Source organism: Malus sylvestris, chromosome 16 (assembly GCF_916048215.2).
Source record: "Malus sylvestris chromosome 16, drMalSylv7.2, whole genome shotgun sequence".
Taxonomy (NCBI): Eukaryota; Viridiplantae; Streptophyta; class Magnoliopsida; order Rosales; family Rosaceae; genus Malus; species Malus sylvestris.
In genome coordinates, this window is record NC_062275.1 from 2,066,930 (window position 1) to 2,080,543 (window position 13,614).

Genomic DNA, 13,614 nt, shown 5'->3' on the forward strand with positions numbered 1-13,614 from the left:
ACTGAATCATATGACAATATCGAAAGAGGCTTGTAACTAATTAGTTAACAAAATTCACCCTTGCATCCTAAATTTCAAATTTGATGCCCCATGACAATATCGAAATGCCATATTCTAAGAACGATCGCGTTGAATTAGTCACCAATTACATTATGCAGGTAACATATATAACCGTGAGAGACACTCAAGCTAATTTTGAATCTGTATTTAAGGAAGAAAACTGCATGATGGATAGATAAATATATGAGATGGGTCTACGTCGGGAAGTCAATACATAGCGAGTGAAATAAAATAATTTGTTGCTTGTGCGACCATCGAATTAAACAAGCTAATCACTTCATTAAGTAGATTTAAGTACACATCAAACCATTTAATTATGTAAGTGAGGGCTGAAAACAAGAGATATGTAGCAATAACGGTGGTCAAATTGTCTCCTTTCCTTTGTTTTCGAATGCTTGGCACTCAGCAGCTATATATAGAGTCCTAGAGACTTTCTACTCAAGAAATTTCCATCAAATGTTCATTTATTTCATTCTTTAAAGTGGCTTCTAAGCAATTGCGTGCATTATTGATCGACGAAGACAAATTTTCCTTCAAAATCGGGGCATTCGGACCACCCCATCCGTAAACATCTCTTACAAAAATACAAAATTTTCTGTTTTTTTTTTTTTTTTGTTCTCACCGACTTCAATGGCAGAGCCAGCATGAGATCATTGGTTGTTGATGGTCCCAACAGCTTCCAAATTTTTTTTTGTTTTTTTGTCAAACAGATTTGTTAGGTTAGATGTTAGAAGGGGTTCAAACCCATGCCGTTATATAAGGGCTTAACACATTTCCACCACTGTGGTAAAGGGCCACTTGCAACTTCCAAAACCTATGAGTATTTGTAGTTTTGAATGGTATTGTATTTGACCCTATAAACAGCTGGGGAAAACTATATTAGAACTTCCTCCTCATAGTTCCTCTTCTTCTATTTTTTTTTATCATCCTTGTCTTTGTTTTCTCTCTTCTTGTGTACGACTCTATTGTCTGCACCAAATGCTCGATGAAATGCCTCAATTAACAAGCCTTGACAGTCTTCAACATTACTCTACAGTTTCCTATATCCACCCTTGACAAGCCTTTACATATCATAGTTATTGTTGACATATGTCGGGATAAGCCTTCATTAGATGTTGACAAGAATCAACATGTTCCTACACCAGATGCTCGACGAAATGGTCCAATGAAGTTTAATGGTCGAAATCATTGTTCCATTATTTGAAAATTCCAACTCTACCACTGACCGACTTCACACCATTATTAAGAAAACTCTTCTAAAAATACGAGATCCTTTATGTTTTGATCCCACCCAATCTCAAAGTAATCTCAACTAACGTGAGAACTGTGCTAATCCACAAAATTCCCCTTTCTTTCCTTATGATGCTTTTTCCTATGCTCTCCGTCCTGGTTTGGCCTGTTTTTCACACCACATGGGCGTCCCTCCTCCTAGATCTTCTCCACTTCGATCTGCAGTCACTCTTTACCGCGATTTGTTGTGGTGCATTGAGAAGTTAAGAGTTTTGGTGTTCCTACCGACTAGGGTGTTCACAACACCACCACTTTCTCTCTAGCTACCTTTTTGCCAGCGTTGCACGTGGACATCTGCTGGTCGAGATGCATTGTAGTAGGGAGTGGCAATAGACCTCTCGAGTTTCTTTTGGTTTGTTTCCAGTTTCGACCTGAACTCTTGTTTGGACCATTTTTTGTTAGCATTGTAGGTCCAATTTTGTTTATACTTATTTGTCTTTGGACCATTTTTTGTGTAACTTTGTGCAGTTGGCTATTTTATGGTCTCGGCCCATTACTTATCAATTAATCCGCAAAACAAACTCCCTACGCCCTTAACTAACTTTTTGACTCCCTTCCTTCCTCAATATATCCCACACCTCCACGTGTCCCAACTTCACCCCGCCAAAAACACCCTTACAAATTCACACACTCCCGACTCTGCAACCAAGAAACGAAAAGACCTTCGTCAAGGGCCGCCTCCAAGATCTTCCTCTCACTCCTCTCTTTCTCCTCCGCCCTCCGCCCTCCGCCCTCCACACCCAAACCCTCGCCAACGCCGTCGAAATCCTCTCGGATTCGGGCTACACCTCCATGTCCCTGACCCTCGACCTCCCCTTCCGCTCCCTCCTCCATTCCCGCTCTCCTTCCGTCACCCTCTTCGCCCCCAACGACGCCACATTTTCTCACTCCGGCCAGCCGCCGCTGAACCTCCTCCCCCTCTATTTCTCTCGCCGATCCCTAAAGTCCCTCCCTTCCGGCGCCAAGATCGCAGCTTTACTCTCCGACCGCACTCTCACCGTCACCAACGTTAGCGTCACTGCTTCCCCAATTTTTGACGATTGGTCGCTGATCATTTTTGGAATCAACAGGTTCTTGGATCCGTACTTTCAGATTTCGGGTCCGATTGGAAGCTACACCCCCGAGAACCTCGGTTGCTTGGCCCCCAAGGAGAACCCAGATCAGAGGATGGAGCTCAGAGACGGTTCCGCCGCGCTGAGATCCAAAGGGTGCTCTGTCATGGCGTCGTTTCTTGAGCTGCAATTTCATGGTTCTTTCTTCAAGTTCCAGACGATGCTGACTGCCTTTGCTCCGCTTGACCAAGTTGTTATGAACCGGGTCGGAAACTTGAGCGAGTACTCCTCCATCTTCCATCGTCACGTGGTGACCTGCCGGCTTTTGTGGACCGATTTGGTGAGCTTGAATGATGGGACGGTTCTGAGGACTAATCTCGTGGGGTTTTCGATCAATATCACCGATGACATCTTGAAGCTCAACGACGTGTCGGTTATCTCGTGGGACTAATCTCGTGTACTTATTGTTGGCTCACAGCCAGGCTCCCTACTTATTTGCTGGAAAATGGAGTAAGCTTCTTCTGTTCTTCGAGCCTTTATCAAGTGGTGCAAGATTATGTCGTAAGTTCGGGCATTGGGACCGATTACACATTTCCTCATCTCATCCACCACCCTAAACGCATCCTGCATCTGCATCGACCAGCAGTAAGCCCCCACAAGAGCATTGTACGTGGGTGCCTCTGGTTCGAAACCACTGGCTTTGTTCAGCTCATAAAACTCAAGGGCTTCACTCAACCTCTTTCAGAACCCAACCCATTAATCAAAATGCAGAAGATATGAGGAGTAGCCTTGACATTCTTCGATTCCATCTCACGAAACAACTCAATCGCTTCATCGTCCTTCTTCGCTTTACAATGTGCATCGATCAGAATAGCATATGTCACATCATCTGGATCGAAACCCTCGTCCCTCATTTCTCCATAAATCTCATTCAACCTCAAAAAGTTCTGTTCTTGGCCCCATCCTTCCAATAAATCGTGTACGACTTGATATCGGGTTCAAACCTTCTCTTCTTCATTTTATCAAACACCTCCTGTGCTCTCTCAACCTGCCTCGACTTGCAAAGCGTATCAATCAGTCTATTGAAATCCGACCCTTCCACCTTCATTCCAAACTTCTCCATCTTCTCGAACGCATCAATGGCTTCCTTAACCTTCTTCGCCCTCGCATATCGCCGCGAATCAGCGCAAAAGTCTCTTTACTCAGCAGCCCTTTGATCTTCATGTCGTTCACCAATTCCCACACCATCTTGAACTGTTTGATCTTACCCAGAGCTTCAATCAACGCATTGTAGCTCTCCGTGTTGTGCCTAAACCCTTTCCGCTTCTCCACCCACCGGAAGAACGAGAGCGCGAGGACGCCGGCGTTGCTGAACTTCTTCAAGACCGCCACCACAAGCGTCGGCGAGACGTCCACTGAAGCACCGTTGAGTAAGCTCTCGATTGGAGAACTAGAGCTGCTGGTGGATAGAAATTTGCAGATTTTATCAGCGCCTTCTGAGACTTTGGGGTTTTTGAGAAGTGGGGTTTTTCCAGACCGTCGTGGATTGCTCTGTGAAAACTACCAGTGCGAACACATAGGAACCCAGATGGATTTTGAGTAGGGAGTGTTCGATTGCGAGTTAAGTTTATGGATAGTTTTGATACACGAGGGAAAATTCGAGAGAGATCCATTTTATTTCATTCTTATTACTTATAAAATGAACGATTTAGATTATGATATTTTAAAGTTAATACACATTACAAGTGATGGGTGAGTTCGAATCTCGTGGTTCTTAAATTCAAATATCATGAGTGGGGAGTTCGAAACCAGCGGGGAGAGATTCACTATGAATTTAGAACGAGATACAACAGATGAGAGGTGAAAGAATGAATTTGTGATCCAACATTCAAACATGTCCGAACATAATCCGAATCCGAAGTAGACATACAATGGCAGCACAAAAAGAGGGAGAGCCTCTTATTAACCCAGTTACTCAAAAGCTACAAGTGGCAATACCATCGGTAACAGCCCGCCATGCTACGGTAAGTGGCAATACCGTCGGTAACAGCCCGCCATGCTACGGTAAGTGGCAATACCTCAAGCTAACTCACTATGTTTCTCCCTTCTACTCTGCCCCGACGCCCCGTTATAAACAATAGTCAAGCATGAGACTGGAAGAACCCACAAAACGAAAAGTGTTCTTGGGGGCCAAAGAATATATCTCCGCGGTTGCCAGTCTTCTAAACTAATCAAGTTTAGCTCACAGGAAAACCACACTGGGTATCTGGAGACATTTTCAGCACAGACATCGTCATTGGCATTGATTTGATTGTGCATTCCAGTCATCGAGAAGGTTAGTAATCGACTCTTCAAACTTCTTTGCTTGAGGCCCAGGCTTCAAGATATTGGCGTCACCCCAATGAGTGCACGGATCCATCCACCAGCTTTTCCAGCCCGAGCACCATGCCCCCGGGGCAGCTCGATTTCTCCCACGCTTGAGGATTTTTTTATCGACCATGTCCAGCACAGGGTCATCTTTCTCAAATTGTCGGGCAAAAGCAGCTCCACTTTGAATCATTTGATCAAAATCCGAGGTGTTGAGGAAGTGGGGTTCCATTTTTGGAGGTGTGTCCCAGATCATGTATCTTAGATCACTGTTCACAGTGGTGTTCTTGTACTCTGGTGAATTGCATATAACTGAATGGAAATATCCTTCCTGCGACAATATCACATTTGTAAAGTACATGAGCAGGGTTCGGGGAAGGTTATCCCAACCAAGAATGCAAAATTCCAGAAATGATCTGCTCAGAGTGACCCATGGGGAACCTGCAAATCAGGAAAAAAAATAGTTTCTAATTAGCAGTTCAACATCTGGACAGCATATCGATATGGGTAATCTTATATAAATGTGTGTTAAGACTTTGCCTGTGAATACTTTAAAAGCATCAGGGGTTTTCCGCTTCTCTGTAGCATGAAAAATTTGGCTCCTTCTGGCTAGGTATGTTGCCGGATCAACTACTATTGGCTGGACCCTATGCAACCTACATCAAATATTAAAAACATGGGTTCAGGTTCAATCAGAAATATGTTGCCCAGAAAGCTAAAGAAAAATTAGCGAAAGGGTTTGCCTACTCTTTCCATCCAAGGTCACTAGTGTGATCAATAAAATTGAGATCTCTTCTGACAGATGAGAATACATGAGACAGATCTGAAAGTACAAAACAGAAGCAGAAGTGAATTAGTTGGTGTAATTTATCAAGAAAAACAACATAATGCAATCATTTATCGAATAAAACAGCACAGTGAAATTAGAGTACATATTTCAACTTAAAAGAAATGCCTAAGAATAAAGCTATAACAATAGTAACAGTAACAAGAAATAAGTGAATTATCGTCGTCTCCCTTGGACAGACAACCATCACAGAATTGTCAAAGATGCACACCGTGTGCATTGTCACTGCTGTACATTGTGAAATGTACCAACAAGGCAAGAAGTGGGCACAAAGTTGGTGGCCTGGACAACTTCATCGTAAAACATTAAAAGTGTTGCCCTTGGTAAAATCTCTGAGCATTAAAGAAAATCGTAACACAGCATTTTAATTCCTTTTATCTCCATATGTACTATCCAGGTAGATTGTTTGCAACCTTGATACAATTTTTCGTGTTCGTTGGAAGAAGTGACAATAAATAGAATCCTTCAACCTAAGGATTCTTTATATGCTCTATTGCAGTTAGAACCAAGTATGAACAAGAAAATGTCTTTAAGACCAAAAGACTGATATTCACTTTCACACACTTTCTACTTAAAAAAGAAGTTCTTTAGCATTTTCTGCAGTACAGATTATTAATGTTAAAACTCAGGCAATTACTAAAGATAATAGACCAATATCCAATCTTTCTGCATAAATAAAATCGTGACCAACTAAACTCCCCATAAAATCCCCAAAAAACTCTCTCATCACAAGTGAAATCAACTAGACTTTAATCAAATACATCAAATCAAACACTTGAAATACATCAAACCTCTCGAGTGAAATCCGAATAAGTGTTCTAGATATCTGTCCTGATACGTGTTTTCTTTTCGGGGATTTGTTTGTCAAGGATCTGGTTCCTGGATAATTGGGTTGTTTTTTGGCCTATACAAGCAGAAGCTTATACCCAATCCATTAAAAAAAAGGACAGTCGACGAGAGCCACCTAAAAGTTAGAACAATTTAGCTCAAAAGTCAACTTCAGAATGACAGCTGCAGAAGCCAAGAGGTTCAGCATAAGGAGCTGACATGACAAGATTAAGTTCACTAAATTTGGTGTTACCAGGTCAAAGAAACAGCATTCTATTCCTATGCCAATACATCAAGTTTCTCAATACCCGGCACATCCGACATACCATTTTCCCAATTGTATACGAAAAATAATTGCAGTTGCTCCTATACAAGAATCAGTTAGGACATCTGGAGGAGGGGGATTTGAAGTATTGACTTTTCGCAGTTGCTCCAAACTGGGCTATGCCAGCCTCCCTCCTATAAATAAATGGTTCTAGCAAAAATGGAAACTTTTCGCTTTAATTGAGACTACATATAAGTACTTCCCCAGAAAAACACTTTCCCCAACCCAAAGAGCCAGATTCCTTAAGTCAATTTAAACAAAATATTCAATAATAAATGGAATTCCCCAACAAAATCCAATCTTTTTATAGACCATATTTATATTCCCAAGCAAGTATAAGGAAAAATGGCCAATAAAACAAAGAAATTACATAAATTTGCATACCGTCCTGGGTGATAAGTGGATAATCCATGGCGCTCAAAGTGACGAACCAATCCCACCCACTATCAACCTTCAACAAAATCGCCGCCGCGCGCAACGTGGTGGCAATATTTGTGGACCCCATGTAAGTGATTCGATCAGGCTTGCCCACCACATCCACATTCCCAAACGCCTGAATTGCAGGCACAGCCTTGATAGCGGCGGCAAGGCGGCGGCGCTCTTCTTCAGATTCGTCAGCCGAAAGATGCAACAAGTATCGATTTCGGGGATGGTAGACGGCGAGCAGCAGCCGGAAGATCCGAGCCCTATCGCCGCGGCCGCCCCATATGTAGTAAGCGAAAGCGGGCGGGTAGTGAGAGCCGTGCTGGACAATTGAAGGGAAGGGTTTGGGGGAGCTGAAGGCGGAGATGGAGGAGAGAAGGAGGAGAAGGAGAGAGAGGAATGTGGCTGAGAAGAGCGTTAGGAGCCATTTCTTCTCAGCTCCCATAATGGGTCGGTTATGTTGGCGGCTCAGCTGGTTGTTGGTGGCGGAGTTGGGGCATATGGGTCGGTTGCTGAGTCAAATAAGTGGAAATTGGGATGTGGGTTTTGATGGAATTAGGGTTTTCAGACGGATTTAGGTAATGGGTCGGTCAGGATCTTGCAAAAATGGTGGGGAAGCTGTTTGAAGATTGGGTCTTTAAAGATTGAGCTGTAGAAAAAGTAACTGTCTTCAACTATTCGTTATGTGTTGGATCAACAACCGTAAATTTCAGCTCTTTCTCTCTCTAACGCACACTTTCTCTCTCTAAAAAATTTGCTCTCTCTGGCTGTGTAACAGAGCAAGGGTTAGGGTTTCCAAGTTGGATTTTGTTGCAATGAAGAAGAAGAAGAAAGAGTTCATCGATTTTTTCCCTGCGGAATTTTTTGATTTGTTTGACATGATCTTATAAAAGTTTATGTTCACACTCTCTGTCTTTAATTTTAAATTTAATTTGTCGTGTGGCCCCAAATAATAAACTTTCGGGGTGAAAAACATCCCACGCTCGCCAAACGCGCGTGACCGCACGTTCCCTGACCATAATGGTGATTTGGCTACGTGTTTAAGGCGATTGGCATACGAATTGAATCCTCTTCGAGGCAAAGCTTCGGGATCTTCCTAACCCAACAGCACAGGTAATTAAATTTTGATACAACTGATATAAATAAGGAACATTTTAAAAGTTATAATAATTGTAACCGTTGAATCAAAATTCAACGATCCGTGTTGTTAGGTCAGGAGGATCCGAGCCTTTCCATCGAAGAGGATCCAATTCCATTGGAATATGGGGGCGGCGGGCCACTTTCGTTTTGAGAAATGTTATAGTTTGCTGGGAATACATTTTCAATACGACTTGGTGTATTGAATTAATTGTAGTATGATTCGACGTATTTAACTGTGTTTCCTGTTTACTAAAAAAAGATTTTGTTCATTTTTTCTCCTAGGTACAAATTGTACAGGAAAAATGCTAAGGGGTTCTTTATGAACTTCTGTCATTCCATCGTTTAACGTCAAACTCTTAACAAAATTATAAATAATTGTGTAAGAAAATATAAAGTAGCAAAAAATTCATAAAAACTCTTGACTTCTGTTAAGAGTTCCATTAGAGTTTCTTATTGTAACTAGCAAATTTGGTGGGTGGAAATAGAGATCTGCATATTGGGTGACGTGTGTGATGAGGTGATACGATTTTTCTTGTCAAAATAATGTGATGTATTGGGTTTTTCAATGGCAGATTCAAGATTGGTGATTTATTGGGCCCACAGATGGAGATGACCTGAGCATAATTGTTTTCTTTTAAGTGCTATTTATAATTAGGTGCATTTTATGAAATTTTACGGATTAAGGAATGTCACGAGCAATTAAGAGTCATTGACAATAAAATATTTTTTTTATGATACAATAATAACACTAGTAAGTTAGGTTTTCAATTTTAAAACAAGACCAATAATGAATTTGAAGTTCAACAAGATGCCGTCATCGTATCATGCTTCTAGAAAAACAGCGAACCAACTTTTTTGTAGGACTACTTGATTAAGATAACTCATAAATCCAATAAGAGCGCATTTACTAATCCGTAATCAAATTGAGAAGAAATGAATTGAGGAAGAATCAGATTGATGAGGAATTGAAATGAGGTGGAATCAGAATTAGATTCCTGTTGAAGTTGTTTACTACAACTGTCTGGAATCAGAGTAGCAATGATGTTGAGTCCATATAAGTTGTTTATTAATTTACTTCAATTAGAATGAAAACTCGGTTGATTACTATATTGCTCTTACATAAATAAATTATTTTCATACTAATTAATTAAATTAAATTCTTAATTAAATTTATATAATAATATTCATCTATATAAAAATATATAAATAAGTTTTATTTATTTATTAAAAGAAGGTAGGAATGATGTTGAATCCATATAAGTTGTTTACTAATTCACTTCAATCGGAATGAAAACTAGGTTGATTACTAAATTGCCCTTACATAAATATATTATTTTCATACTAATTAATTGAATTAAATTTATATAATAAAATTCATCTATATAAAAATATATAAATAAGTTTTATTTATTTATTAAAAGATGGCATAATGAGTATCAAATGAAGGGCAATATTGAGATAATAAGAAACAAGTGAGGGCATAATTGGTAAATAAATTCCATTCCGGATTCCTCAAGTCACAAGGAATTGAAATACCTCCCTTATGTAGGGAGTCCAATTCCTCCAAAACTAGGAGTTGGATTACTTAATGCTTGTGGACCCCACGTGTACTTTGATTTCCCAAGATTACGTAAACAAATGTGTATCCCGTAATTGGAATCCTATTCCGTAAATTGATTCCGATTACGGGTACGTAAACGTGCCATAAGAGCGTCTCAAAAGAACATGAAATCCAATGCTATCTATATATAAAGTCAATGGAAATTGTAAATAGTGATTTTGGTGTCACCAAGCTTTAACAAAAATATTTGGACAAAAATACCCCCAAGACAAAAAAACTTCAAAGGCATCACATAAGGCAGGAGTATTTTACCTCACAATAGGCTAACAATAATGTGATTCAATTTCTATATTTTTAAACACATTTAAAACATTTTAAGAGGCGTGTAATACCAACTATAAAAAAAGCATTTCACATACGGATAATAATGTGATTAAATTAATTATCAAATGATTGTTTTTTTTTTTAACAAACGATATTATCTACACTAAGAAGGAGGGGTATGGGCTTAGCCTCACAATAGCAATAATATGATTCAATCAATTGTTTATTAAATACTATTTTCTCTATTCTTAATGTAAATTCTATAGAGACCAATTTTATTATGTGAATTCAGCTGTTTTAATTCGTTTAATATCTTGACAATATTTCTCCATAAACATTGGCCAATAGGATGCCGCCATGCGTAAGGTAAAACCCTAACACTATGGCCAACCCTATCCCCTATAAATACCCCATATTCTACCAAATTTCATAAACTTTTGCTACACTAAAAAAGCCCTAAACACTTTATTCTCCTTTTACGTTGTAACCCATACAAGGTATCGGCTTATGACAAAACTTATGTGGCATCATTATCTCATCTCACAAAATATCAGCATGTACAAATAACAGTACGATTATCTTCTGTTTTTCTTCAAGCTCCGGTTGCGTGCGTAATCATCCTTTGGGACTGTTGACTGTCTTCGACAAACTTTCCTGAAAGATTACAATTGCCCGGCATCTCAGATGGAGTTGACTGAATCGTCATCACTGCCTGCATTATTACCACCATTTTCGCTGCCGCTGCTGCTGCTGCTGCTGCTGCTGCTCCCACTACTACTTCTGCTACTGCTGCTCGCACCTCCGCTGCTGCTTCTGCTGCTGCTACTTGAACTAGAAGTCTCGGTTTTCCTCCCTTCTGCATTCCCCTCGTCTCCAAAAATATCAGAGTGTGCTTCCCTCCCCTGTGCATTCATCACCTGGGCTCGAAGGGCTGCTGCCGCATTTGGCCCCTTGTCAACTTCATCACCGCTATCATCTACATCAGCAATCTCATTATCACTTTCATTCTGATGTGGCACATTGGTATCAAATCCAGGATTGGCTTCATCTTCGGCAGCATTCCCATCATCGGGTGATATACTACCGAAAAGGTCTTCAATATCTATATCCTGGTGTTTGTTGTCAACTTCTTCATTCTTAGGGCCTGGCGAGGCAGCAGATACATTTGGTTGATCAGATGAGTAATCAACGACACCTTTATTGGCAGCTTTCGCACCTGTAGATTATGAATAAAACATAAGGATATATGATAACTGCACAAACAAAATAGAGAAAAAAACAGTAGCGGCATCATTAGTTTTTGGACAAGACACAGCATAGAGGAATGAAGACATCTGCAAGATGAAATTCTTTATTGTTTTCAGTAGACTTCGAAAAGGCGGGGTGAAGGTCATGTTAGCAAATTCATACGCATGCCAAAGTAGTCAGGCGGACAACTGGCGACTAATCATGTGACCAAGAATCTAGCTACTCGATTGCTTCCATTTGATTAATGCAGTAAAAAACAAGTAAAAAGAAGTTTCTTAGAGTCCAGAAAAAGCTCAGCCCAAGAACAGCGCTCGAAAGTTTTTAACATTTAGGATGGGGGTTGGCACAGTAATATTCAAGTTGGTAAAATGATTTCAGTACAGACATAGTAATATAAGGTAGAACCATTGGGGTTAGACTGAGTGGACTCTTCGAGCGGTCCCAATTAAATCGACATTGGGTTTGGCTACCTCAAATGTGTAGTGAAAGGTATTGTGCATATCGAAGTATCAAATCACAATTGTGCACCAAAAGTGTTTGCAACCGGACAATGGAGAAACTACGCACCCCAATCTGCGGGACAAAAGAAATAGATTCTTTACGAAAGGGAAAAAAAAAAAACACTTGACAGGAAGGTAAGCTGAGACAAAATACGCTCCTCCTTTCCTCTAGGAAAGAATTAACTCGTCAAGGTTCCAGATTCCAAGCCAAATGTCATTACAGGAAAAAGTTTTGAATTTTAGTTTGTTAGAGCTGAGGGCTCGTTTGAAAGTGCTTTTAAAATGACTGAAAGCTCTTTTGGTGAAAATGTTTTTGTCATTACAATACCAAATCGTGATCCTATTGATTTTGTCGGAGGAAGTAAATAAACACCATACTGTTCTCACTTGCATACGGAGCTTCATGGAGTGAAATGCAACTAAAGAACAGGCAATGTCTACTTAATTTAATCATGGCATTCTGAAGTTTGAATCCGATCCTCTCGAGGGAATGGAAAGCATTCTTTGACAAGCGAAAAATCCGATGTATATTTTTATTTCGAAACCAAAACAGAAAAGAACTATCATAAAAACAAACCTGGATTCTCAGGCACGCCAACATCTATCCGTTCCACCTCAACCTGATGAAGCAGAAAAGGAACCAAAAGAGTGCAAATTTCAGCTGCTTTTCAATAACCAAAAACAACAGATTCAATCTTGAATCATAATATTTCTAATAACCAAAACTCACCGGCACGACGGGGAATGCAGTTCTAGCAGGATTATACTGATGCGTTAGCTTGGGCGCCTTGCCCACCGGAGAAAGCTGCGGGTCCACGGCCATACCAGCCGCCGATTCCCCAGGCTGGCGGTCATGCCGGAGCTGCTTCACGGAGCGGTGAAGCCTCTCCAACCGAAACGTCTGGCCGTCTAAGAATAATACGGCGTCGTTGCCCTTGTACTCCTCGCTGCTCCCTTTAAACGTGACATTGGGTTTCCCCACTTGGTTGTTCTGGAATTCGACCGTAACCCTATTGTCCTTGGTCTTCTTCAGCGCCCCGGGCTTAGTCTTGTCGATCGACGCCGGCTTGAAGTCGTCTGCGATGGATATCAAAAATCGAAAAGGATTAAAAAAGAGGCAGATTGGATAGGATACTTACATCGGATAAATACTTACATCGGAGAGTGCAGTACTTGTTCTCGGAGCCGTCTCTGAAGGAGGGGCCGAGGGTTAGGTTGTACCAGCAATTGGACTGGGGGCCGGTCTTGGGCTCTTCCTTGGAGTTGCTCGCCATTGTTAGTTTGTGGAGAATGTTTCAGGCGAAAGTGGGACGACAGAGGTGGGGCCCACACCTTGCTGACATGGTAAGATGATCGGAGTGACGATGGAAACTCAGGAGGGGTCGGGACTGGAACTGGAACGTGGGAGAAGGAGATGGCGACGGCTGGTCTCCACGATCAGCGGGCGTGTCTACTGGGGACAACTGTTAAATTCGATTCGCAACAACCCGATTCGGATGCGGTTTTGGGCTGGCCCAACCAGAAGTTTATTTCGTTTCTCCTCTTATCCTCGACAGGGACACGCGTCGCTCAAGAGCGATTTCAATGAAATGGTTCAGTTAGGCGGGCAAAATGTGGGCCAGATGGTTTTGGGCATCGGCGGCAGCGGG

At 41.1% G+C, this 13,614-nt stretch overlaps 2 protein-coding genes and 1 pseudogene across 2 annotated transcripts; all 3 read right to left on the bottom strand.

Moving 5' to 3' along the window:
- Window positions 1–2,771: 2,771 nt before the first annotated feature.
- LOC126608254 (pentatricopeptide repeat-containing protein At1g71060, mitochondrial-like) lies at window positions 2,772–4,114 on the bottom strand (annotated as a pseudogene).
- Window positions 4,115–4,256: 142 nt separating this feature from the next.
- On the bottom strand, window positions 4,257–8,077 carry LOC126608255 (beta-glucuronosyltransferase GlcAT14A-like). Its single transcript, XM_050276111.1, has 4 exons — window positions 7,154–8,077; window positions 5,517–5,592; window positions 5,310–5,425; window positions 4,257–5,210 (listed from the first exon to the last, which is right to left on the bottom strand). Exons 1-4 carry the CDS (start codon window positions 7,635–7,637, stop codon window positions 4,696–4,698), a joined length of 1,191 nt encoding a protein of 396 aa, XP_050132068.1. The 5' UTR covers window positions 7,638–8,077; the 3' UTR covers window positions 4,257–4,695.
- A 2,575-nt stretch (window positions 8,078–10,652) lies between these two features.
- LOC126608780 (uncharacterized) lies at window positions 10,653–13,423 on the bottom strand. The gene is made up of 4 exons (XM_050276772.1): window positions 13,122–13,423; window positions 12,696–13,042; window positions 12,543–12,585; window positions 10,653–11,433 (listed from the first exon to the last, which is right to left on the bottom strand). Exons 1-4 carry the CDS (start codon window positions 13,237–13,239, stop codon window positions 10,898–10,900), a joined length of 1,044 nt encoding a protein of 347 aa, XP_050132729.1. The 5' UTR covers window positions 13,240–13,423; the 3' UTR covers window positions 10,653–10,897.
- Window positions 13,424–13,614: the final 191 nt, after the last annotated feature.

Bases quoted from the DNA above. Each gene is read 5' to 3' on its own strand.
- LOC126608255 (XM_050276111.1), bottom strand. From the start codon at position 7,637: ATGGGAGCTGAGAAGAAATGGCTCCTAACGCTCTTCTCAGCCACATTC. The intron at 5,426-5,516 runs GTAGGCAAACCC...TATTTGATGTAG, and splicing joins AGTGACCTTGGATGGAAAGA to GTTGCATAGGGTCCAGCCAA. The intron at 5,211-5,309 runs GCAAAGTCTTAA...CCTGATTTGCAG, and splicing joins TGCTTTTAAAGTATTCACAG to GTTCCCCATGGGTCACTCTG.
- LOC126608780 (XM_050276772.1), bottom strand. From the start codon at position 13,239: ATGGCGAGCAACTCCAAGGAAGAGCCCAAGACCGGCCCCCAGTCCAAT. The intron at 12,586-12,695 runs GTGAGTTTTGGT...CTGCTTCATCAG, and splicing joins CTGCATTCCCCGTCGTGCCG to GTTGAGGTGGAACGGATAGA. The intron at 11,434-12,542 runs GTTTGTTTTTAT...CATAATCTACAG, and splicing joins TGGCGTGCCTGAGAATCCAG to GTGCGAAAGCTGCCAATAAA.